The following is a 26,185-nucleotide window of genomic DNA, read 5'->3' on the forward strand; positions in this document are numbered from 1 at the left end:
ATATTTATTTTATGCCTCTTGGATTTGTCACTTCCTCTCTGATTATGTCCTCATGAAAAAAAAAATCACAAATAGTTTCAAGTTGCCATTAAATTGCTTTTAAAATATTAAGATTTACATGAAGATTAGAGGTACTGAGACTTAAACATATTAACTGCTAATTACAAAGTAAGCAAAGCACAACAATGTCAGTTTCATTGGCAATAACACTTTGAGCACAACTGGAACAAAATAAAGTGGGGGGAGCATTTTCCACAAAGCTCATGCACTTAACGTCATAGGAGAGAAGCACTAAACTTAGGGACTTAAAGAGGTGTGAAAGATAAATCTTGCAGATTTAACACTATTTATCACTTTGGGGCATAGTTTCTCATAAGTAAAATGAAGAAGTTAGAATTAAGGATATTGGTTTTTTTTCCAAATACTAATATCAGAGTATAATTCTAGGATTTGCTTTCCTTTGGAAATTTTCTCTTTTGTTTGGAAAACAGTAGATTAGAAAGGAGATGCTGTTAGAAATGGAAGTGACAGTGGTGGAGTTCTCACAGGTGTACAGAGATGTTTGCCTCTACATTAATTGACACCATATTGCCTTAGGGGTCAATTAATGTAGAGGTCAATTACATATGGTATTTAGAGCACAATTCAAGGGTAAATGTTTGTAATAAAAACCTACGTCATTACAGATGATTCAAATATATTCAGCACATTCTGTTTTTAAATGTAAGGGAAAATATAATACATTTTAGAAAATGTACATCAGAATACATTGTTTTTAGATTAAAAGTAGGGAGGCAAACCTACTATTAAAAAATTAATTCCCCACAAGATGCAAGAGCGGTTACCTGTAAGCCCAGTTTAGCTTATTTTGGATTATTCTTTGACTTACAGAACTTTATATCTTTCTACAGACTCGGTGGGATTGAAGTGGTTCCATCAAGGCAATGCACAAGTTCTCAGTTTGGCTCTTAACACCCACGTCCTGTAGGCCACAAATTACCAACCTGTTCTTTTGATTATTTCCCAAACAGCACTGGCAGTGGCAGGTATGAGAGAATGCTGATCAAGGCACAGTCTTCCAATATTGATAATATGAAATCCATCTACATCTTTTTCAGGGGAAATTCCATTGCATACTGTTCGCTCATCCACATGATCTGAAAAGTAAATACAATTGGTCTAATTTTACAATTTTATTTTTATTTGGAGGTATAGAAAATGAAATGTGAGGACCTACAACCAGATCACTTATAAATCAGTATTCTTTTCTTTTTCTTAACACCAAAATAGTAAGACAAAATGCTCTTGACCAATGGCTGCATTTAACTGCTATAAGAGAATAGACAAGTACAGAGCCATAGTGGCTGGCCTGGTGGAAGGGAAAAGTCTATAAAATAAAACAATACCAATGAGATCTGGGAACACCCAGATGATAAGTCTTTGCCTCAATAAGCTTGCATATTTAAATTTATGTTTTATTATACTTTCACAAATAGGCTTTCATTAAATATTTCTAGCATTCCAGATTAAAAAGACTTGGTTAGTGTTAAAAATAGTCATTAGTGGGAAACCAAGATGGCGGCATAAGGTATACACCTGTACATGCTGCCTCTCACAACCACACCAAAACTACAACTAAAAGACAAAACGACTATCACCCAGAACCATGGGAAAGCTGGCTGAGTAGAAGTTCTACAACCAGAAGGAAAGAAAAAAGCACATTGAGACCGGGTAGGACGTGCACAGGCACGGAAAAGCAGAGGTACGAAGGTGCACAAATTGGGCTGGTGACTGGGTGCGCTGTTTTTTTCAATCAGGAAGGAGATACAAGCTCCCTACTGCTCTGAACTCCAGTTTCCGGCGAGACACTGGGGACCCAGACTCCTACAGGGAGAAGCTAGACTGTCTGGCATCAGGTGGGAAAGTGAGGAAGGCTTTCTTACAGAGGTGCTCGCAGGAATCATTGTTTACTAGGCTGGGGCATGGGATGCGGGGACGCAGAAATGCAGAGATGCAGAGAGGGCTGACTGGCAGCCATCACTGTTTGCCACGCCCAAGTGATTCCCTGAGACCCCGCCCCGCCCAATTTACAAACCCACCAGAGCTGTGCGTGGCTTTTGCATATGAATGACCTGCCCTTTCGCAGCTTAACCTAACAAACTGCAGCTGGGTCAAACAGCTCCAAAACTTCCAAACCCTAAACAAAGAGGAGAAATCTGCAGATCTCCCTGTAGCTCCTGCTGGATGGCCTCAGGCAGTAGCTGACTTGCCCTTCCTGGGAGATCCAGGAGCAAGTGTACCTAGTGGTCAGTGTGAGACGACACCAGATTTCAACTCCTCACATCCATAAGTGACACACTCAAGAGGCAGACACAGTGAGCACCAAAGCCCCACTGAAGCAAGTCCTGCCCCATAAGGGTATCTCCAGCACAGCAGTTCTTCCATTATAGACACAGCTGATCCTCACAGCCAATTGGCCTGGAGGTCAATTCCTCCCAGTGTATCAACAGCAATCAAGGCTTAACTACAACAAGACTGTGCACCCAGCCCACAAAGGGGTGCACCAAGAGTGTCCACCTCAGGTGATTGGGGAGACTGAGCCACTGGGCCCTATAGGTCACCTCCCACACAAAGCCACTCCATCAACAAAGGGAAGCAGCCAAAATGCAGAGACAAAGAAACATGTCACGAATGAAAGAAATGGAGGAAAACAAACTACTGGATATAGAGTTCAAAACCACAGCTATAAGGTTACTCAAGAATCTTCTAGAAATCCCCGAGAAACTTAGTGAGACCTTCAAAGATCATAATGAGAATGCCAAAAAAAAAAAAAAAATGGAAAAGGGACCAGTCAGAAATTAAGCATACATTGTCTGAAATAAAGAATAATATACAGAAATTCAACAGTAGACTAGAAGACCCCAAGAATCAAACCAAAGATTTGAAATATGAGGAAGCAAAAAACACCCAACCAGAAAGACAAAAAGAAAAAAGAATCCAAAAATATAAAGATAGTGTAAGGAGCCTCTGGGACAACTTCAAGCATACCAACATCCGAATTATGGGGGTTCCAGAAGAAGAGAGAGAGCAAAATATTGAAAACCTATTAGAAGAAATAATGACAGAAAACTTACCCTACCTGGTGAAAGAAAGAGACTTACAAGTCCAGGAAGCACAGAGAACCCCAAACAAGAGGAATCCAAAGAGGACCACACCAAGACACATCAGAATTAAAAGGCCAAGGGCAAAAGACAAAGAGAGAATCTTGAAAGCAGCAAGAGAAAAACAGTTAGTTACCTACAAGGGAGCACCCATACGATTGTCAGCTGATTTCTCAACAGAAATTATGCAGGCCAGAGGGAGTGGCAAGAAATATTCAAAGTGATGAATAGCAAGAACCTACAACCAAGATTACTCTACCCAGCAAAGCTATCATTTAGAATTGAAGATCAGATAAAGAGCTTCACAGACAAGAAAAAGCTAAAGGAGTTCATCACCACCAAATCAGGATTATATGAAATGCTGAAAGGTATTCTTTAAGAAGAGGAAGAAGAAGAAAAAGGTAAAGATAAAAATTATGAACAACAAAGTGACAACAAATACATATCTATCAACAAGTGAATCTAAAAAATCAAGTGAATAAAAAATCCGATGAACAGAATAAACTGGTGAATATAATAGAATCAGGGGCATAGAAAGGGAGTGGACTGACAATTCTTGGGGGGAAGGGGGCGTGAGGGGTGCAGGAAGAGATTGGACAAAAATCTTACACATATGGATGAGGACAATAGTGGGGTAAGGATATGGTGTGGGGGGCGGAATCAGGTGGAGGGGAACTATGGGGGAAAAAAGAGGAACATTTGTAATAATCTGAACAATGAAGATTTATTTTTAAAAAATAGTCATTAGTGCCAAGCTTCATCCCAAATGACATAAAAAAAGAAAATATTAAACACATGCACATGCCATTTCCCTGAAGCACTAGCACATTGAAATCCAAAATATCATTATGGTTTCCTATATGAAAGAAAAAGAACATAACTTGGGTAATGAATGATCTAATCAAATGAGATATGAGGTCAAATTAATGCTTCGAATCATTGATATATTGCTACCTATTCACTCATCATAAATTGAAATACTTTTTCTCCTCTGCTCTCCCACAGAACTGCTATAAAAAGTTCTCGGTACATTAGTTCATTTCGTTGATCACATTAGCTATTTAATTGTATCTCTCACTCATGAGGGTGAGCGTTTTGGGGCACAACCTTGTCATATTAAACTGATCCACCCATTGCCTTCTCCATCTCAGCTGATGACAGTTCCACCTTTTGTACGACTTGCCAAAAAACACCTGGCATCACTCTGAACACCTCACTTTCTTTCATATCCAACATCCAATAAATTGGAAAATCTGTTGGCTCTTCCTTCATAACATACCTAGCATGTCACTGCTCTTACTGTGTCCATCGATACTGCTTTGGTTTGAGAGGCCATTATCTCTCCAGTGAATTCTAGTAACAGCCTCCTAATTAATTTCCTGTTTCTATTCTTGCATCCATACAATCTATTCACAAAATAGCAGAGGTTATAGTTTTGAAATGCATGTCAACTCACACTACTCTTCTCAAAACCCTGCCCTTTTTACTGTTCCTCAAACATAGGGGTTGGAAACCTTTTTTCTGCCAAGGGCCATTTGAATATTTATAACATCATTCGTGGGCCATACAAAATTATCATCTTAAAAATTAGCCTGTTATATTTGGTCAAACATTTAATTAACTCATCCTCAATGCCTACGCAGAGCCAGACCAAATGATTTTGAGGGCGTTATGTGGCCCGCAGGTTGGACGTTCCCCACCCCTGATCTAACATATCAGGCTTTTCCCACCTTGACTAGCTCTCCTCTGTCTGCCTGAATCCTTTAAAAAAAAAAAAACAACTGTCACTTTGGCTAAATCTCTCACTTCTTTCAAATCTTTGCTTAAGTTCTGCATTCCTTATAAGAGCTATTCTGACCACATTATTTAAAAATGTAGGTTCCATGCTTGATAATGTTGAAGTCATTTACACTGGACCAAACTTCTCACAAAGAAATAATTGTAAACGTCAGAAAAGTTATATTAAAAAACAACTATCTGAAAACACTGGAGAGTCACTAGAAGTAGACAGATTTGGAAGGGAGTGGACATCTGAAAGAAAGAAAAAATGTCACTGAGAGAGTTTTCCATTTTGGAGGCTTTTCCAGACAATGGGTCAGCTGGAATTTGGATAGAAATCTGCAATGATTTCTATCATTGGGAATCCAAGGACACAGTTTGGGGCTACTATGTCAGTTGGAAATTGAAGGGATATCACCCAGGAAAGAAGAGAGCCATAGAGGGGAGATTCAAATTGTCTAAAAACTCTGCCCAGATCTCTGACTGACCCCTGGACAACACTCCTGGGAGGCAAACTGCAAGAAGCCCACCTAAGAATAAGAGAACTAAACAGATTGCAGTTATGGCCCACCAAAAGAAATGAAAAGCTTGAAGTCCCCAATATGATAGACATTCACAAAAAGTTTACAGCTAACATTATATTTAATAAAATACTGAATCTTTTCCCCAAGATTGGAAGTAAGGGTACCTACTCCCACCATTTCTATTCAGTGTTTTATTGGAGATCCTAGGTGGTGATTAGATAAGGGGGCGGGGGAAGGCCTAAAGATCAGAAATGAAGACCCTAGTCACAGATGGCATGGTTGTTATGCACAATATCCTAAATATCCTATATAATGAAAGGCTAGTATGCAAATCAACCAAGCGGCGGGACAACTGGTTGCTATGACATGAACTGATCACCAGAGGGCAGATGCTCAAAGCAGGAGCTGCCCCCTGGTGGTCAGTGCACTCCCACAAGGGGAGTGATGCTCAGCCAGAAGCCGGGCTCATGGCTGGTGAGCACAGCGGCGGTGGCGGGAGACTTTCCTGCCTCCACAGCAGCACCAAGGATGTCCAACTGCTGGCTTAGGCCCTCTCCCTATGGACAGCAGGCCGAAGCCATCCGTCGGACATTCCCCAAGGGCTCCTGGACTGCAAGAGGGCACAGGCCGGGCTGAGGGACCCCCAAGTGCACAAATTTTGTGCACCAGGCCTCTAGTTTACAAATAAAAAATAAAAGAACTAATAAAATGAATTTAACAAGATTACAGAGTACAAAGTCAACATACAAATAAATCAATTGTATTTTTATACAAACAGCAACTATTAGAAAATCAAATTTTAAAAATTCTATTTACAATAGTGTTCAAATCATAAAACACTTAGAAGTGAATTTTAAAGTATTGAAGATAACCTCTATAATGAAAACTACAAAACATCACAGGATGTCAATTCTTCCAAATTGATCTTTAGATGCAATGTAATCTCTATCATAACCCTATGAGGTTTTTTTGGTAGAAGCTGACAAACTGGTTCTAAAATTTATATGGCTATGCAAAGAACTTAAAATATCCAAAGCAATCTCAAAAAATGAGGAGAGTCTCTCAATTGAAAGTATCTAGTTACATGAGAGTTTGAATTTTTCAAAATTTACAGGTGAGTATACTTAAGATTTATTCATCTTAGTGCATGTAAATTTCACATGAAAATGTAAATACTGTAAATAATAATATGCACACTTATGTTTAGGGGTACATTAAGTGTTCTTACCTTTAAACGCTTCAAAAATAAGATGGGCTGATAGATAGATAAATGGAGAAATGTGATGTGTTAATAATTAGAATCTAGGTTGGGGGCATGTGGTGTTCACTGTACCATTCTTTTAACTTTTCTGAATGTTGGAAATTTGTCATAATAAAATATTGAGGGGAAAACAAAAATACAACCTATTCCCCAATATCTTGATCTTCTTTACCATGCTCTATTTCTTTTTTTCCCCATAGCATATCAACTTCTAATAAGTATAATTACTTACTGTGTTTATTTTCTATAGTCTGTCTCTCCTGCTACTCCACAAGGGAAGACATTTTCAACATTTTTGTCACTGCTGTATTCCTACCACAAAGAATAGTACCTAGTCCGGCTGGATTAGCCCAATAGTTGAGTGTTGACCCATGAACCAAGAGGTCACTGGTTCAATTCTGATCAGGGCACATTCCTGGGTTGCAGCCTAGATCCCCAGGGGTGTGCAGGAGGCAGCCTATTGATGACATTTCTCTCTCATTGATGTTTCTATCTCTCTACCCCTCTCCCTTCCTCTCTCTCTAAAAATCAATTAAAAAATATTTTAAAAAAAGAATAGTACCTAAACATTTATTGAACAAATGACTACTATTACCCCTAATTCATAAATGAAGAAACTGAGACTAAATTAGTGGACAACTGAGGACAATTAGAGTAGACTGCCATAAGGAAAAAAAGGTCTGATTCTTCTCTAACCTCTGACTTTTATTTTTAAAAATATAATAAATAAAGGTGGCTTTCATTAAAATTTTTCAATATTTGCATCTCTATTATTGGATATCTGGCATTTCTACATTCTCTGATACAAATTTAAAAACAAATCTTTGTAAAAGATTCATGTTTATTTTTCATTTATTACCTCCTTTTCAGGACTTGAAAAATCAGAAATTTCAAACATAGCTTCATCCTAATAAATATGAATAAAAGGCTCTTGAAAATGCACTCATTTATTCACTTAATAAATATTTATTGAGTATCTACCATGCGCCTAGTACAGTTCTAAGGGTTTAGGATATATAAGTGAACCAGACACAAAAATTCTTACCCTCTGGAGCTTACATTTGAATGAAATAAATGCCTGCCTAATCAAAGTATTTAGCTATGACCTCTTAGTGAGTTAAGTATTTTCTAGGCGTAAATGAGAGATATTTTTACAAGCCGTGTACACTTCTCAAGTCAATAAATAATATTTAAGCCCTAACAGGTTTGGCTCAGTGGATAGAGCATCGGCCCGCGGACTGAAAGGTCCCAGGTTCAATTCCGGTCAAGGGCATGTACCTTGGTTGCAGGTTCAATTCCCAGTAGGGGTTGTGCAGGAGGCAGCTGGTCAATGTTTCTCTCTCATCGATGATTCTGGCTCTCTATCCCTCTCCCTCCTCTCTATAAAAATCAATAAAATATATTTTAAAAATAATAATAATAAATAATATTTAAGTTACACCCTATAGGTCCTACATCAAAGTTTCAAGACAGGAAATATTTACCAGGTGCTTACCACTTGCACAATATAATTTAAGAGTTGTTTCATCATCAAGGAGGGGATGAAAAAAGAACATGGAGTGACCGTAATCTCACTGTACTTCTACATCCCCAAATTCGAGAATAGAGTAGAACTTGGAGGCAGAGTGGGAGGTATGACTCTCCACCCTTCCTTAGGCTCTTTCTCCAACGAGGCCATAGAAGCTACAACAACATCCCAGGCAAGCTTACTTCACAGGCTATAAAAAATGATTAATGGAGTGGGAACCTACATATCACGCAAAAGTTATAACCTCTGCCCTGCATGTATCTCTTAAGTGACCTGAAAAGTACACAGAGATCCAAAAATCGCCTTATTCTTCAGAAGGATTGTTGAAGCCACCTTGGTTTGTTAAGTCCTCAGTTTCCTAGGCACTACACTAAGTGACTCCTATCAAATATATAGTACAGCACTCAAAGCAGTGCATATTCTATAGAAGAAAACACGTAGGTAGGTGAGCATGTCTATTCTAAGGAGCTTCTTTTATACACAAGGGAAAAGAAGAGATGCTGTGTTTGGGTGATCTTGCTTCCAAACATCTCAAGGACAGCTAGTCCAAATTGTTTTCCAACTAACACTTTCCCCTAGTGCTTAGTACAGAGTTATATATAGATTGAACTCTAAGTAAATAGTTGTTGAATTGGTAAATTAATGAAGAGGGTCACAAAGCAATCATATAAATTTATATTTTAAAAGACTTCCTACAAAAAAAAATCCAGATGTTTAAAAGAGTCTTTTTATTTTGATAAATTCTTGACCCAAGATGAATACACTAGAAAATAGAAAGAATATCATTGTAAAAGAAAAAAGGTGAAAAAGAAAAGAAGTAACCTCTGTAGTTCAAGAATTCCAGATTTTAAATATACTTTGAGAAGTAAATCATCTCAAGTTATAAAATACTAGAGGCCAGGTGCATGAAATTTGTGTATGCAGGGAGTCCCTCAACCCGGTCTGCATTCTCTCACAGTTTGGGAGCCCTCAGGGGATGTCCGACTGCTGCAGAGGCAGGAATCTCCCACCACCGCCACTGCGCTTGCCACGGCTTCTGGCCGAGCGATGCTTCCCCTGTGGGAATGCACTGACCACCATGGGGCAGCTCCTGCGTTAAGCGTCTGCCCCCTGGTGGTCAGTGCGCATCATAGCAACCGGTTGTTCCGCCGTTCAGTCGATTTGCATATTAGCCTTTTATTATATAGGATAACCTGTTTGTGAAAGCAACTACTCAGAAAGATGTAACTACATAGATTTGAGAGACTAAAAAAACTCTTGAGATGGATTTCACCTGGGTCTGAGTGGAGAGAGACATAAGTGGCTACAGAGATCTGCCAATCTCACTAATGTGTCAATGATATCTCAGTGATTTACTCAGCTTCCAGTATAAACCATTAACATTTTTTTAAATCACTACTTTCTCAACATTGCCATCATGTGGTTAACTTTTCCACATACAGGAGATTCACCTTTCATTTTTGTCCCCTTACTCATAAATTCTTTGATAAAAATGTTATCTAAGAATTTCTTTTTAACTGAATAAATGGTATTGTGAGGATGACTGTTTCTATGTGAATACTCAAATTTTGTCTGGAAAGATTTGAAATAAAATATTCTTTTCAAAATCTAGTCTTTTTTCTTTGAATAAACTTTAAACGTATAAAATGGTTGAATCATAACTTATGGCTTGAGACACAATCTCAATTTTGATCTATGCACAATCCAATTATAAAATATTTAAATCGCTATTTTTCATAAGGTAGGCATATGCAAATCCACCACCCCAAACAAAGTTACGGCTTTAACAATCATCTTTATCGGACCATATAATTCACCCATTAACCCATCTCCTTTCCTGCTCCAACCTGATGTAAAGTTTATCCTGAATCCTGTGCATAGTATTCCCATTTTAAAGTCTTCCTTTTCATATAGTTTCGTTGCATTTATTTGTTTGTTTTTTTTTTCAGAAATTCAGCAAATTTACCATTTAAGTGTTCTTATCTATCTATGGCTCCGATAATTTCTCTTTCAGGTAAGTAGATATTGATTGTGACTCTGAATTTGATTCTCTCTCCATATTTTTGAATGGTGGTTTTCCCTGCAACCTCAGTTCTTTCATGGGTCAAGAAAAAATTAATTCTTAATTTGCTCACTTTTCTTTGTTGTTAAGACAAGAGGATTTATGTTAATCTGGCTAGGACTGGGCTTTGTTTAATTGGGTTGTTTTTATTTTCAGTAAATTATTGATTTTTGAGAGCTCTTTGTATATTCCGTATATACATGTTATCACGATATGCTTTGGAAGTATACTCCAGTCTGTGTCTTATCTTTTCATTCTTTTAACAGTATCTTTTGAAGAGCATAGTTTTCTATTTCAATGAAGTCTAATTTACCAAGTTCTCCTTTCATATCCACATAAAATCCACTTGTTCCAGCACCATATGTTGAAAGCATATTATTTATCTTTCTACTTTTGTCAAAAATCAGTTGTTGATATAAGTATGGTTCTGTTTCTGGGCTTTCTAACTTGGTTGGAATACCACATGGTCTTGACTACATAGCTTTATAATCAGTCTTAAAATCAGGCAGTATTAATCTTCCAACTATGTTACTCATTTTTAAAGTTATTTTGACTATTCTAGGTACTTTACATTTCCATATAAATTTTACAATTTGTCAACTTCTACAAAAATAGTATATTAGAATTTTAATTAGGACTCTCTTGAATCTATAAATCAATTTGAGGATAACTGATCCCTTAACAATATTTAGTCTTCCAATCCATGACTATAGTATATTAACATGTGGGTTATTAAAAGGTGTATTATGTATTTTCTAAATATTTGGAGAGTTTCCAGATATTTTTCTGTTAGTGATTTTTTATTTAATTCCATTGTGGTGAGAAAACATACTTTAGGTACCATGAACCTTTTAAACAATATAAAGCTTTATGACCTAGAAAATGCTATATCTTGATAAAGGTTCTATGTGAACTTAGAAAAAGTGTGTATTTTGTTCTTTTTTAGAAGAGTGTTCTATAAATGTCAATTAGGTCAAATTGGATGACACTGTACTTCATATCTCTATCTTTACGGATTTTTTTTGTACACTTGTTCTCTCAATTATTGAGAGAGAAGTACTGAAATCTATTATAATTTTTAGTTTCCCTTGTAATTCTATTAATTTTTATTGAATATTTTAAAAAGAATATTTTAAAGCTTACTTCTTAGATATATAAATAATTTAAATTGCCATTTCTTTTTAATAAACAATTCCTTTATTACTCTGGAGTGACTTTATTTATTCCTGGTAATATTCATCATTCTGAAATATACTTTATCCAGTATTAACATAATCACTTCACTTTCTTTTGATTAGTGTTAGCATGATATGTCTTTTCCATCATTTTGCTTTTAACCTCTCTGTGTCTTTATACTTGAAGTGTGTTTCTTATAGGAAGCATATACTAGTTAGTTGGGTCTTGCTTTTTATTCAATCTGAGAAAATCTGATATTTAATATTTACAACATGTTATTTTATTTAACCAAATCTATCAACTGTTATATGTTTTTATTATTGTCATTTCCTTTTTTTTCTTCCCTCCTTTAGAAAAATTAAATGTTTTTAATAATTCAATTCTATTTCCTTTGTTGGCTGATTGGCTATAAACCTACCTCATTTCTTTGCTTTCTATCCAAATGAGTCCATGGAAACTGCTTGTACATTGTTTAATCCTTATGCAGATTTGTCCTCCAACTTCAGAATTATAACTCTAACTTGGAATTTCTTTTATTTAAGATATTACCACAATTGTAAAAAGTAATCTCAGATTTCTAAATCATGAAATAATTTGAATTCAGATTATTAACCAAATGATAGGCGTAATTGAATAGAATTGTTGTATTTGTTCATTTACTCATTGGTTCATTACAACAATCCTATCAGACATGTACAGGGGAGGCTATCTCAACCCACTTCCACATAGCCACCTACCAAAATGACGAACGTATCCCACTGCTTCTGTAACACATGCAGGCTGATGTCCAGGACTTGCCAAAAGAATATCAGAGAGTAGTTAATAAACTATTCCTGCTCCTACCAGTTGAGTTTCATGATAATCAAGAAATAATTGTGCATTTATCTCAATCTGGTTTTGCCAATTATTATGCAGTAAATTATGTAATTTAATTTTAAAATGATATAACCAAATAATAATGGACTGTGAAAACAGTTATGTTTATGAAAATTAAGCTGAATATTCTAGAAAGACTCTTGAGAAATAAAAAGAATTAGTAATAATTTAGATAAATGCAAGACAACTATGAAAATTGGGAGACATTTTCTAAATCTAGACAAAATTTCTCTCAGCTTCACCTCCAATTGAAAATTATAGCCAATGAATCATAGGTATTATTAATGCTAGAAGATGATACAAAATTCTAATCAGTAGGTTCCCAAGAGTTTTGGACCCACACCAAAACATTGATGAGTAAAATGAGTTATTTAAATGTTTTATGTTATAATGTTTAAGCTAAATATGCATTGTTTTTATGATTTTCCTTTTTAATCAACTTTCTGTATTGACCAACAAACTATATGACCCAAATGAGTCATATAGTTTCAATCCTCTTGATACAAAGAGGAAAAAAAAGTGAGTCATCAGTTAAATAACAATCAGTAAATCAAAAGGTCAGATTACAAACTCAGACTACAGATATCCAAAGCTGAATGGTATCTTCTGCTAGCAACAACATACCAGTATGTGATTACTAAAATAAGACATAGGCCACTTCAGTATGAATAGTCTATTTACTATTTACAGTCTTTATAATTATATTTATAGTTTTTACTCTCACTATTATCATTTTTTATCCTTACCAAAAGCAAATTATGAGTAATGATAGGAATATCATTATTGAGCAGGACAAAACCATAAACATATAGGTTACAAGGCTGGAGAACAAGTAGAACAGATGGAAGATCACTGAGGCAATTCTAGTGGAGATGGTAGTTACATGCACTAGGAACCTGAATGTGAATGTTTGAAACACATGCTTGTAATGTTCAGAGTCAGCAAAATGTAGGTCAATAAAGGTTATAAAGGCAGGCTCTGAAATCAGACTGCCTGAATTTGGGTCCTGGCTCTATCATTTACTATTAAGTAATATCGGACAATTCATTTAACCTGTGTTTCCTCATCTGTGACATGAAGGCGATAATTCCTACGGCATAAGGCTGTTTTAAAGATTAAATAAAATAAGCTGCATAAAAGAGTGCCTGCAACATAGTAAGCACAGATTATTCACTAGATAACATTGATACACTGGTGAGGGTATTAACATAATGGTCCAAAGTAATGCCATGAGTGACCAGTCTACAAGGATTCACATCCCAGTGCAATTATTTACCAGCTCTGTAACCTTAAGGAAAGTTTAACCTCTCTGGGCCTCAAATCCCTCATCAGTAAAATGTGCATAAAAAAGCTCCAACCCCACAAAAGATTATTGTGAGGATTTAAATCTATACTAATAAAAGGGGTAATATGCTAATTAGACCAGACACCTTCCGGACGACCTTCCAGTCATCCTTCTGGAAAAAGCCATGGTGGTGGGGCAGAGGCAGTTAGGGGCAATAAGGCTGGCAGGGGAGAGCAGTTAGGGGGATCAGACTGGCAGGGAAGAGCAGTTAGGGGGATCAGGCTGGCAGTTAGGGGGATCAGGCCGGCAGGGGAGAGCAGTTAGGAGAATCAGGCCAGCTGGGGAGAGCAGTTAGGGGTGATCAGGCAGGCAGGCACAGTGGTAAGGGGCGATCAGGCAGGCAGGCAGGTGAGCTGTTAGGAGCCAGTGGTCCCGGATTGCAAAAGGGATGTCTGACCACTGGTTTAGGCCCAATCCCTGCCAAGAGGATGTAGGCTGGGCTGAGGGACACCCTCCCCCATGCATGAATTTCATGCACCTGGCCTCTAGTAAGTTAATAAATGTAAAGTGACTGAGACTTAACTGCTTAATGTAATAAATGTTAGCCACTGCTATTTTGTATATTACTGGCTTTTCAGCTAATTGAAAATTGCTCTTTCTGAGAGTATCCAGATGTTAGTTACCACCATGTTCCCTTTGGCTCCATGCTTCTCATCCTCCAAAATAAATAGGACTCAAACAATTTACTAGTATTCCTATACAGATAGATCACCAGTGACATCTAGTGGTATTGCTGACAAATTCACCAAATGAGTTATATTGTCCACAAAGGGGTAAAATTTCTAGAGATATAAATTTAATTTTAAGACAGACTAAATTGAATGTTGTTATTTGGAAATTTTATATAACTACTAGAGGCCCAGTGCACAAGATTTGTGCACTGGACAGAGGGTGGGGGGAAAATGGGGGGAGGACCCTCAGCCCAACCTGCGCCCTCTCGCAGTCCAGGACCCCTTGAGGTATGTCCGCCCAGCTCCTGGCTGAGCGGCACTCCCCCTGTGGGATTGCACTAACCACCAGGGGGCAGCTCCTGCATTGAGCATATGCCCCCTGGTGGTCAGTGAGCATCATAGTGACTTGTCATTCCTCCGTTTGGTCAATTTGCATATTAGGGTTTTATTATATAGGATTTGAATGTAGTACAAATGCAAATGGGATAAATTTCATAAACTGCAAACTATAAATAGATTGCTTGGCAAATACAGTACAAAAAAAAATTGGGCCAAACAATTGGGTTTAAACCCATTGCCTATATTTTTGGACAGATTTATGATTCTCGTAAACCCCTAATAATATCTAGACCTCAGTTTCCTATAATATGAAATGAAGGTGTTGTACATGTTGAATTTCTTTCCAGTTCTAAAATTAAGTGATGAATTACTATACTAATTTTAACATGATGAATCCATAGTATTACCTATCAGAAGCACTTTCTCAGAGGGAAACCTTGAAGACTTGATAACTTCCAAGATCCTTTCCAACTTGATTATTTTTTAAAATCAGCCATGTTGGAATTAGACATATAAAGTTTTGGTGTAATTTAATCAGCACGGAAGTTATAACATACTAAGATGTTAGGTTATATTGTTGAAGAAATTAAAATATTAACACCATATAAAGATGTGAGGCAAAGCATCATGCATCTTTATTTTCTGCAAGTCAAAACTTACAGAAGGATGAGAAACTGCACAAAAGTAATGTAACCTATACTGTATCAGCAGTCCTTGCTTTGCTCCTTGAAAATGCACAAATTTTAGAGACACAACTAATTAAATAACACCAGCCCTTCAACAACACAGTTCATATGTCAGTGACCATGGTATATTAACTGTATTATGTCAGAGCTGCTGGCTCTTTGGTTCATAAATCCCTATTTACTAGTAAATAATAGATATAGCATCAGGAGCAGTGACCAACATATCACTTCTTTCAAAGTCCATCGATGATTGGCCACTGCACATTTGTATTCAGTGCAAACATAGACAGCAAAGCATGTTGCCTCATTGTCTCCAAGTGTAAATTCACATGACATTTCCCCAAAGTGAACAATAACAGAGGGAATTAGCCTATGAAGAGGAAAAGTAAGCAGAGTCAAAATGTGATGTTGCTAGAACTGAAAGTGGATTGAATAGATCTGAAAATGGTGACAGCCAAGCAAAGACAGGCAAAATCTAGGCAATCATGAAGTGAATGTAAGACCTATGACCTAAAAACAAGCTCAAGTTGCTCCAATAGGGTGCTAATTGAATATAAATGGTTGTACAAGAAATAGGTGACTGGAATGTTGACACTGTGCCCTTTGAGCATTTAGCTAGGCAGTGACAGGAATTCAGAGAAGGTGAACTTATCATATCAATGAGGAAAGTTATGACAAAAAGAATGATAACGTCCCAGAGAAAGTGACACTGGCATAAAACCTCACTTTGAAGAAACTCAGAAAAATGAAAGCTGATCCAAACTTAAAAAGAAATATGAAAGTTCAAGTCACCAAGACTTAGAAAAGATGCTTGTTCTATACTGTAAGTCATACAATGAGAAGACGATAAGTTCTGTTCAAACTCTTGACAAGTTTTTTGTAAAGAAATAAAATACTTTCATTCTCAATGTTTTAATGTTTTAAACTACAGGGTACTAATAAATATTAGTTTTACTATTTTTCATTTCCCTATACATTTACAAACCACAGTAAGTAAATTTGTAATGGTTTGAGAAAACATTTTAAGAGTCATGGAACAATTGTCATTTTTGCCCTTGATTAAGATCATTTTGGCTGGTTTCAGCTTACACAGTCATTTTACAGTCTTGCAATACTGTGCAAAGCAAGGAATGCATGTATTGTCAATGTCTAAGTTGTTCTTTCACATTTTCAGTCATTGTAAGCATAAGTCACTCAGAAATTGTCACTATTACATGATAGTATAATAGCTTGATCCCTTCTGAAAAAATTATATAAATTACTTGCAGTATCATGACATAATGTTGAAAGATGCCCTTTATCCTAACCAAAGCAGACATATAGAAAAGCATTAAATACCTGGCAGTGGCAACTGAACTAATATGCCACTGACTCTTGGGTCCATGTTCAGTTGATCAGTTATATCCAAAAGCTCTTCTTGAGAAACATCCTTAGGCTTTAGAATAATCTCACTGTAGATACCTAGAAGAAAATAAGCACAGACAGTCACCTGATTAACAAAGATGTGTGCTTTTCATTAGTGGTGTCTTACACAGTGTGTAACTCAAGCATGTCAAACTCAAAGGCTAACATGGCCAAATAAACAAGGTTTAAGTTTATGTAGGCCACAAAAAAACAAAAGCTTCAATTTTCATAGAAACATAGGTTTATTTTGATAGAGACATGCTGAATACGAAGGGCTGAAATAAATGATTAATCGTTAACGTAAAATAATAGAACATTTTAATAAAAATTAATATTTTTTCCTGAACATTAACTTACCAGATACTGAATAACTGCACAAATTAATAAGTGTAACACAAATAAACCTATTTCTCTGTTCTCCAAAAGCAAAATATTTCCTGTTGCGCACACCAAATGAATCAGTCCAAGACTAATGAGTGGCAATAGGCTGCTATATATTCGCTGCTGGTATTAGTGGAGAGAAACAGTGCATCTGCGCATAAGGCACTAAGGGAAATGAATGCAACACAATTATAGTAATCAGTCATTAACGAACACTGTTCATTATTAATAATTGTGTATAACAGGATATTGTAAACATTAAACTATGAAATTTTTATTAAAATGTTTCTTACACACCGTTATTTTGACTGGGCCGCAAAAATATTCGTTGTGGGCCACATGCGGGCCGCAAGTTTGATGTGCTTTGTGTAACTGTTTTTTTCTGCTCCTGTTCCACAGGAAGGAAAGGCCCTTCTACAAAAAAAGGTGTTCTAAGCATCATCAGAAGGGATTTCTCAAACAGGGTTCACATGCATTCTTTGGCCCAGTACCCTGTGCGGCAAATTGCCCTTATTTGTGATAAGCTACTATTAGTGAATTTGAATACAGTAAAAACAATAGCACCACCACCACTGACAGGTCAAGTTTGACAGAGTGAACTGACCAGATTTATTATCTCATTAAAGCAAACGTAATAAAAATGGTCCTTTTAAGTGTAAAGTCTTCCTCTCACATCTCACCATAGCATCTGCAATCACATTGAATTGATTCAATAAGAAATTTAAAGACAAGGGGTAAGAAATGAACATAAACATTGGTAACAAAAAAAAATCTATAATAATAATAAATGTTATTCAAATAACACTTATTTGACAATGATCATTCATTATCACACTTTGAAGTAAAACCAGAAACATTCTTTAGTAACAAGCACAACTAAAGCATCCCTACCTACAGCAGAGGCGGCTTGGATCTTCTTCCTGACGTAGGTGTGGCTTGCTGGGTTATCTCCCACTAAAATGATGCTGAGGTGAGGTCGTCTGTTCCCAAGGGAAATCCAGGACTCTACACCCTCTTGTATTTCTTTCTGGATTTGTTTGGCCATTTCAGTTCCTGAGATAATAATGGCATCGTGTCTATGGGGAATAAAAAATTAAATGTAGTACTGAAGACGACAGTAAGGGGTATTCAACAACATACGTTTAAGATACAAGAATGACTAAAACATCCGTGGTTCTCCAAGTGAGCATCCAAATTTTGATTTTCCAAGTATATATGACACCGAATTCTTCAGGTTCATAAATATATTTACAATTTTGTGAAATGTTCTAAATCTGCTTTTTAGTTTTAGATCTTCATTATAATATATCTATAGTATACATTTCTTTATAACTACCATATGGATTTTTTAAATTATCAAACCATATACTCCAGATCTGGACTATAATACTGGCTCTGTTGAAAGCTCTGCTATTTTTTGGAAGAAGCAGATCAGCACAGTCTAGTTAAAAACTAACACCCATCTTGAAAGCCTTGTGCCATGTAGCACTAGTATGTGACCCCACAGTACTGCGACCCTAAGGCTAGTGTGTTCACTGTCAGTTACTGTGCCCTATACAAGACCCAAAGTCATGAGCTCTGTACTGCACAACTCTTTTAACTTTATTCCACAGCCTTAGGACAGCTCCATGTCAACAGCTGCCAGTCTTGCCATGCTTGTCAGTGATTACTGTGGGAACCAGGTCAGTAAAGATGGCCCAGTTGTTCCCCATACCATGGCATCATTTCTAATGGGGGAAAAAAAAATTCACAGAACATTACTTACTGGCAGTTTACAGAAGTACTTAAAAAGGTAAGAAATGCTATGCTTTGATAGGTAACGTAAATCTATCTCTGGAAAGGCACAAAGAAATGCATTATGGGAAGGCTTGCCAGCTCACCATGATGTCAAACTTAAGAGTGATAAATCGTGTTACTCTTACTATGTGTTTATTTCTTAAAGGTACCTGATCTATAATAATAAAAGCATAATATGCTAATTAGACTGGACGTCCTTCCCAACAACCTTCCAGACGAAGCCAGAGCTGCAAGGGAAGCCTGGGTCCTGGGTGCCAGAGGGAAGCCGGTGCCGGCAGCCAGAGGAAGGAAGGCCTACTCTTGCACGAATTTTGTGCATCAGGCCTCTAGTAAAGTGTAAGATGATTCCTTCTTCATGCTAACATGATTATTACACAAAATGCCAAATGCAGGCCAATGAATATTGTGAAGAAGAGGAAAAGGAGGACGAGGAGGAAGCAGAAGAAGAAAAGGAGGAAAGAAAAATCTTATAGAACCTTAATTCTTTCTAATATCTGTACACTTCATTTTCTAACAAATGTGGGCACAGTGAATATCAGCCAACACAAAAGGGCAAACCTGCTGTCTCTTCCAAATAAGTCGGCTGCCTTCTTTAATAGGTGATGTAAATACAGGTAGAACCAGATCAAGCATACTCCATTTCAGTCTGGCCCTAGTGGTCCATGGTGCTCATCAAGTTCATACAATTTTGATGTAAACATTGTTCTGGGAAGAAGTGATTCCAAAATGTGGCCTATGGGTAGATACATTTAAATTGCCTGGGAAGCTTGCTGAACTTGCAGATGCCCAGACCCCAAGACCACATCCACAATTCACAGTCCCTAGAGGGTGAAGCCTAGGAATCTGCATGTCTAGCAAGTTCCCGCAAGTGTTCTTATGCATGACCGTGTTTGAAAGCCACTTCTTCAGTTCAACACAAAAGTACACTTTAATAATAATCATAACCCTGGGCAAATAATTGACTGAGAGAATAAACTGGTTAGACAATACAATTAAAACTAGACCTTATAATTATAAGTAAACTGTACTTTTGATTCTAATTTTGTTGACTTTTCACTAAAAATTTAATAGCTTTCAAGACATGGAAGTTCATGGAAAATTCAGTGTGTCACATTTACTCCACTGTCCTAAATTTATAACAGCTTTATTGAAGTACTAGAGGCCCGGTGCATGAATTCGTGCATGGTGCATGGGTGGGGGGCAGCCAGCCTGCCCTGACAGGGGCTGTCCGGGCTGGGCTGGCCAGGGGATGGGGTCGAGGGCGATTGGCCGGCCAGCCCTGTCCCCTGGTTGAACTGCCAGTTGAGGGACAATTTGCATATTAGCCTTTTATTATATGGGATAATTGACATACAATAAACTGCACACATTTAAAGTGTACAACTTGATGTTTTAATATACGTATGTACCTGGGAAACCATTACCACAATTAAGAAAATGAACATAGCCATCACCCCCAATAATTTCCTGGTACCCCATTTGTAATATCACCATTCTACATGTCCCTGCCGTGTACCTCTGCCGCCCCCTTCCCCCATCACCAGGCAACCACTAATCTGCTTTCTGTCACTCCATATTAGTTTGTATCATCATGAATTTTATAAAAATTAAATTATGCACTACACTCTCCTTTTATCTACTACTTTCACTCACCATAATTAAGATTCATTAATGTTGTAGCATGTATCAATAGTTCATTTCTTTTTATTGCTGAGTAGTTTTCCATTGTATGGATATACAGAAATTTGTTTATCCATCCAATTGTTGATGGGTATTTGGGTTGTTTCCAGTTTGTGGTCATGATAAATAAAGCTGTCTGGAACATTCATGTTTAAGTCATTGTATACACATATGCTTTCATTTCTCTTGCACAAAATTTGAGCAGAATGGCTGAGACATATGGTAGGTATATGTTTAAAGTTTTAAGAAACTGTCAACCTGCTTTCCAAAGTAGTTGTAGCATTTTACATTTCCACAAGCAGTATATGAGAGTTCCAGTTGCTCAACATACTTGCCATCACTTGGTATTGCCAGTCTTTTACATTTTAGACATACTATTGCCTATACTGTATGTTGGTATTTCCTTGTGCTTTTAATTTGCATCCCTATAGTGAATAATCATGTTAAGCATCTTTTCATGTGCTTATTTACCACCTGCCTAGCCTCTTTGTTGAACTGTGTAATGTTTTGCCCATTGTTTAATAGGTTGTTTCCTTATTGTTGAAGTTTTGAGGGTTCTTCATATAGCCTAGATTCAAGTCCTATATCAGGTTTGTGACTTAAAATATCTTCTTCTAGTCTGTGCTTTGCCTTTTCATTCTCTTAACTGTGTCTTTGGAATATCAGTTCTAAATTTTTATGTATTTCAATCAATTTTATTTTTATGGATCATGCCTTTGGTATTGGTACAATGAATCTTTGCCTAACTCAGAGTCACAAAGGTTTTCTCCAGTGTTTCCGTCTATAAGTTTTATGGGTTTAGGTCAGTGGTCGGCAAACTGCGGCTCGTGAGCCACATGCGGCTCTTTGGCCCCTTGAGTGTTATAACGCCACTTCAAAATAGACTCGCCCAGGCCAAAAACCGACTTCTGTGCATGGGCCACGAAATTTCAATTGCATTCCATGTGCACGCCCGCACGTGGTATTTTGTGGAAGAGCCACACTCAAGGGGCCAAAGAGCCACAAGTGGCTCGCGAGCCGCGGCTTGCCGACCACAGGTTTATGTTATACATTTAGTTCTATGATTTAGCTCTATTCATAGTTTGATGAGAGCTTATATCAGAATATTATCTAATGTTTTTTTCTGAATTTATTGAGATTATCATATGTAATCCTATGGATTTTTGGTTTTAGTCTGTTAATATGGTGAATTACATTGATTGATTTTTAAATGTTAAACCAACGTTGCATTCCTGGGATAAAACTCACTTGGTCATAATGTACCTATCCTTTCCAGATATTGTGGATCTCATCTAAAATTTTGTTACTTGTGTTGCATCTATGTGCATGAGAGGTATTTATCAGTAGTTTTCATTTCTTGTAATGTCTTTATATGGTTTTTGTACTAGGGTGATGATGCCCTCATAGAATGTTAGGAAGTATTCCACCCTCCTTAAGAGTTTCTGTAAAGTTGCTATTATTTATTCCTTAAATATTTGGTAGAATTCACCTGTGAAAATATCTGACCTTTGAACTTTCTTTATGGGTAGGTTTAAAACTACAAATTTAACTTTTTAATATACAGTGCTATTCAGGGTATTCATTTTTTCTTGAGTGAGTTTTTATAGTTTGTGTCTTTGTACATTCTAATAATTAGTACATAATTATAATGATAGACTTAAGATAAAATACACTTACTTTGAGTTTAAATTTTATTTTTCAAGACTGTTTACTATGAATTTCTAGTGCTCATTTTTTGTTAATTAATTTAGTGGTCTTTTAATATTAAGAGAACAAGGACCTCTATATTAGTAAATATTAAGGGTTGCAGATACAGCAACTAATTCCAGCATGGCTCATTTCTAAAAGATAAACATTAAATACTTTCCATAAATTAAATTGTGTCAGCAATATTCAGTTAGGGTAAAATACTAGATTACAGACGCAGGTTTATATGCTAATAAACTATAATTCACTCTTATAGTAAACAACATTCATTTACATTTTAAGACACAAAATCACCTGAACTCCATGTTGCATTTTATAGCATATAAATAGCAGTGCTGCTGCTGATGTGTCTTATAGTTGACTAGTAGCCCTGTGCATGAATCTGTGCACCAGTAGCTTGCCAGTAGCTCGCTGCCGCCCTCCTGTAGCTCCCTCCGCCCCCCCCCCCCGACCCCTCCTCATAGCTTGCTGCCCTGTCCCCTCCCGTAGCTCTCTGCTGCCTGCTTGTAGCTCGCTGCCACACGCTCCTTCTGATCTGTGATCCAGTCGTTATGCGGTCAGTCATTACACTTCATGGCACAACGACCATTTTCATATTACATCTTTAATATATAGGATTCTCTGTTCAACAGAATAATTTGTTCATAGGCTACTGTGAAACAGGCAATCACTGAAAATAATTCAGGATAATTACAGTCAAGAAACTACAAAGAGAATGTCAGAGTCAACACTGGCATAAATTGATTCCTGGCTTCCGAAGAGACAATATACAGATTAAACTTGACTGCAGTCTGTATGTTAGGGTCTGAGAGAGTGACAGTGCCTACTTTACTTTATAGCACTAAGATGCTAAGTTAGTTTACTAATTATAGCTAACACTAGAGGCCTGCCTTAGTGCATAAACAAATGAATTTTTCAACATGCACATTGTTGATATCAGTAAGAATTTAATTCCCTAGTTAAAGTTATGATCTCTGCCAATCCATTTTCCATACTGCAGCCAGTGATTTTCCAAATGTAATCTGTCAATTTCCTGGTAAAACTCCTCACTACATGCCCATTGCTTATTAAATTAACAAACATATATTAAGGACCTTCTATATAGAAGGCACTAATCTATGCACCAGGAACATAAATAATAGTGCACAAAATAAATTTTCCAATTTCATGGAAACCATATTGTAGTTGAAAAAGACACAGCAATTTAAAAAATAAAAAAAGCAAATATTTAATATATCTTGTGTGGAAAAAGGGAGGGAAAGGACATATCGAGAGTACAGGGTTATCATTTTATATAGGTGGGTTAGTGTCACTTCTCTGATTAACCAAGTGACATTTGAGCATAAATGAAGGAAATGAGGGAATGTCGTGTGAAGAAGAGAATTCCAGGCCAAGGAAACTGTACAGCAAGTACAAAGAACTTTAGGCAAGAGTGTGCCTGGCATGTTCAATGAATAGTAAGGAGGTCAGTGTCTGCCATAGAAAGAATAAGTGGACGACAGGGCATGAAGTCAAGGAGGGATGTCTGATTACATGACCATTCAGACCTTTGAAAGGATGTTGGTTTTTACTGTGAGTGAGCTAGGAAGCCATTTGGAGATTCTGAGGAGTGTCATGACCCAATTTTCATTATTCAATCAGAACTGGTTAAAAGGTAGAGGATAGTCTCTGGGAGCAAAGGGAGTGGGGACACTACGGTGGTATCTCAGGCAAAAGATGACAGTGGCTTGGGTAAGGGTGGTAGCAATGGGGGTGCTAAGTAGTATGATTCTGAATTTGAGTATGGAGCCACTGAGATTTACTGAGATTGGGTGTTACGTGTGAGAAAAATAAGTCAAATTAGACTCCAAAAATGTTTAACCTGAAAAACTGAGAAAAGGAAGTTTTAACTAAAATCTAAGATCCTATAGCTTCAAGCCCATGCATGAGCTTTCTTTGGCATCACTTCTAAAGAACACAGAGCTCACCAAATCCCACACTACACACAGCTGTATTTCAATGTATCAGCTGTGCCAGGTTCTCATTTCTGGATCTTCACATGCCCTGTTCCCTTGACCTGAAACACTCTTCCTTCTCCTTACTTCTCTAACCTCCCTACCAAATCTGTTCCTCCTTCACTTCCACATATATTACTCAAGTCTCAGCTCAGGTACTCTGGGATATGTTCTCTGACCCTTTACCCTGGGGAACTGCCTCTATGAGCTCCCATGGCACCCAGCTCTTCCTCTTTTGTATTATCGTAAGTCCTTGTTAAAATTGCTGGGTAGGGCAGCAAGTATATATTTACTATGATATCCTTAACACCTAGCAGAGTATGTGCACATCGTATGTGTTTATTAAATATTTGTGAAGTTATCAAAGAGTTAAAATGTTTATTGTATTATAATTTTTAAAAATTGGTAGCCACTGAAAATAATTATAACAGAGCAATATGTGAAAATATCCATTGTATAAAGTGAAGATATGAAACGAAAAATTGTAGCTACATACATAATTATGACTCTTAAAATATGCATGTATATGGCTAAAGATTTAAAAGAAATATGCAAAATAAAATGGTGAGATAGGTAGTATTCTGGATATTTATCTATCTTAAAATGTTTTTTCAATGTCATTAAAATAGGTCTTCCTGAATTATATTAAGTGAGTAGATGCAAAATAGCTATAAAACATATGAAAAGGAAAAATAATACAATTAACCTTACCACCCACTTTAATAAAAAGATTATTATAATCACTGAAATCACCTGTGTAACCCTCCCCTATCAAATAACCCTATCTTCTCCCATAATTAAATACTATTCTGAAATTTTGATAATTCCATTATTTTTCCTTTATAATCCAATCTACTATTTGTATTTTAAACATTAAAGATGTAGCATACATTATATACTACATATGTTATAACTAGAGGCCCGGTGCATGAAATTTGTGCACAGAGAGGGGGTATCCCTCAGCCTGGCCTGGATCCTCTCCTTATCTGGGACCCCTTGGGGGATGTCTGACTGTCAGTTTAGGACCAATCCACAGGCCTAAACCGGCAGTTGGATGTCCCTCTCACAATTGGGGACTGCTGGTCCCTAATCGCTCAACTGCCTGCCTGCCTGATTGCCCCTAACTACTTCTGCCTGCCAGTCCTATCACCCCCAACTGCCCTCCCTTGCCGGCCCTATTGCCCCCAACTGCCCTCCCCTGCTGGCCTGATCTCACCCCCAACTGCCCTCCCCTGCCAGCCTGGTCATCCCCAACTGCCCTCCCCTGCCGGCCTGGTTGCCCCTAACTGCCCTCCCCTGCAGGCCTAGTTCCCCCCCAACTACCCTCCCCTGCTGGCCATCTTGTGACGTGAGCGTGGCCATCTTGTGGCAGCCATCTTGTGATGACATGAGGATGTCACGCAAGGACCACCCAGGCTTTTATTAATATAGAATATTTCCATAAGACATATACCCAGGAATGGAATTGCTGGATTATAGGATACATGTGTGTGTTTAATGTATGCTAACCTGTTTTCCAAAGTGGTTTTCCAAAGTAGTTCACAAGTCCATCAGTGGTGTATAAGTTTTTATTGCTCTACTTCCTTGATATTGTCAAAGTTTTTAACTTAACCAATTAATTAAACTGCATTTCATTGTGGTTTTAACATGCATTTCCTTAATTACTAAAGGTTGGACATTTTAAAGGCTTATTGGCCATGCAGATTTCCTCTTCTGTGGAGTGACTTTTTATCTCTTTTAACCATTTTTCTAATGGATTATTATTCTAATCTGTAGTCATTATTTATATATTATGAACACTAATCTTATATCAG

At 37.2% G+C, this 26,185-nt stretch overlaps 1 protein-coding gene across 2 annotated transcripts in view; it reads right to left on the reverse strand.

The window, feature by feature from the left end:
• MTHFD2L (methylenetetrahydrofolate dehydrogenase (NADP+ dependent) 2 like) overlaps positions 1 to 26,185 on the reverse strand; it is a 103,359-nt gene that overhangs the window by 71,069 nt on the left and 6,105 nt on the right. For both annotated transcript variants that reach the window (XM_079772709.1, XM_079772710.1), the window contains 3 exons: positions 18,085 to 18,269; positions 16,747 to 16,869; positions 1,005 to 1,157 (listed from right to left, as the gene is read on the reverse strand). In XM_079772709.1, the coding sequence (XP_079628835.1) occupies positions 1,005 to 1,157; positions 16,747 to 16,869; positions 18,085 to 18,269 (461 nt within the window). The remainder of the gene's footprint in view (positions 1 to 1,004; positions 1,158 to 16,746; positions 16,870 to 18,084; positions 18,270 to 26,185) is intronic.

The sequence above is a fragment of the Cnephaeus nilssonii genome, assembly GCF_951640355.1.
Source record: "Cnephaeus nilssonii genome assembly, chromosome: 1".
Lineage (NCBI taxonomy): Eukaryota > Metazoa > Chordata > Mammalia > Chiroptera > Vespertilionidae > Cnephaeus > Cnephaeus nilssonii.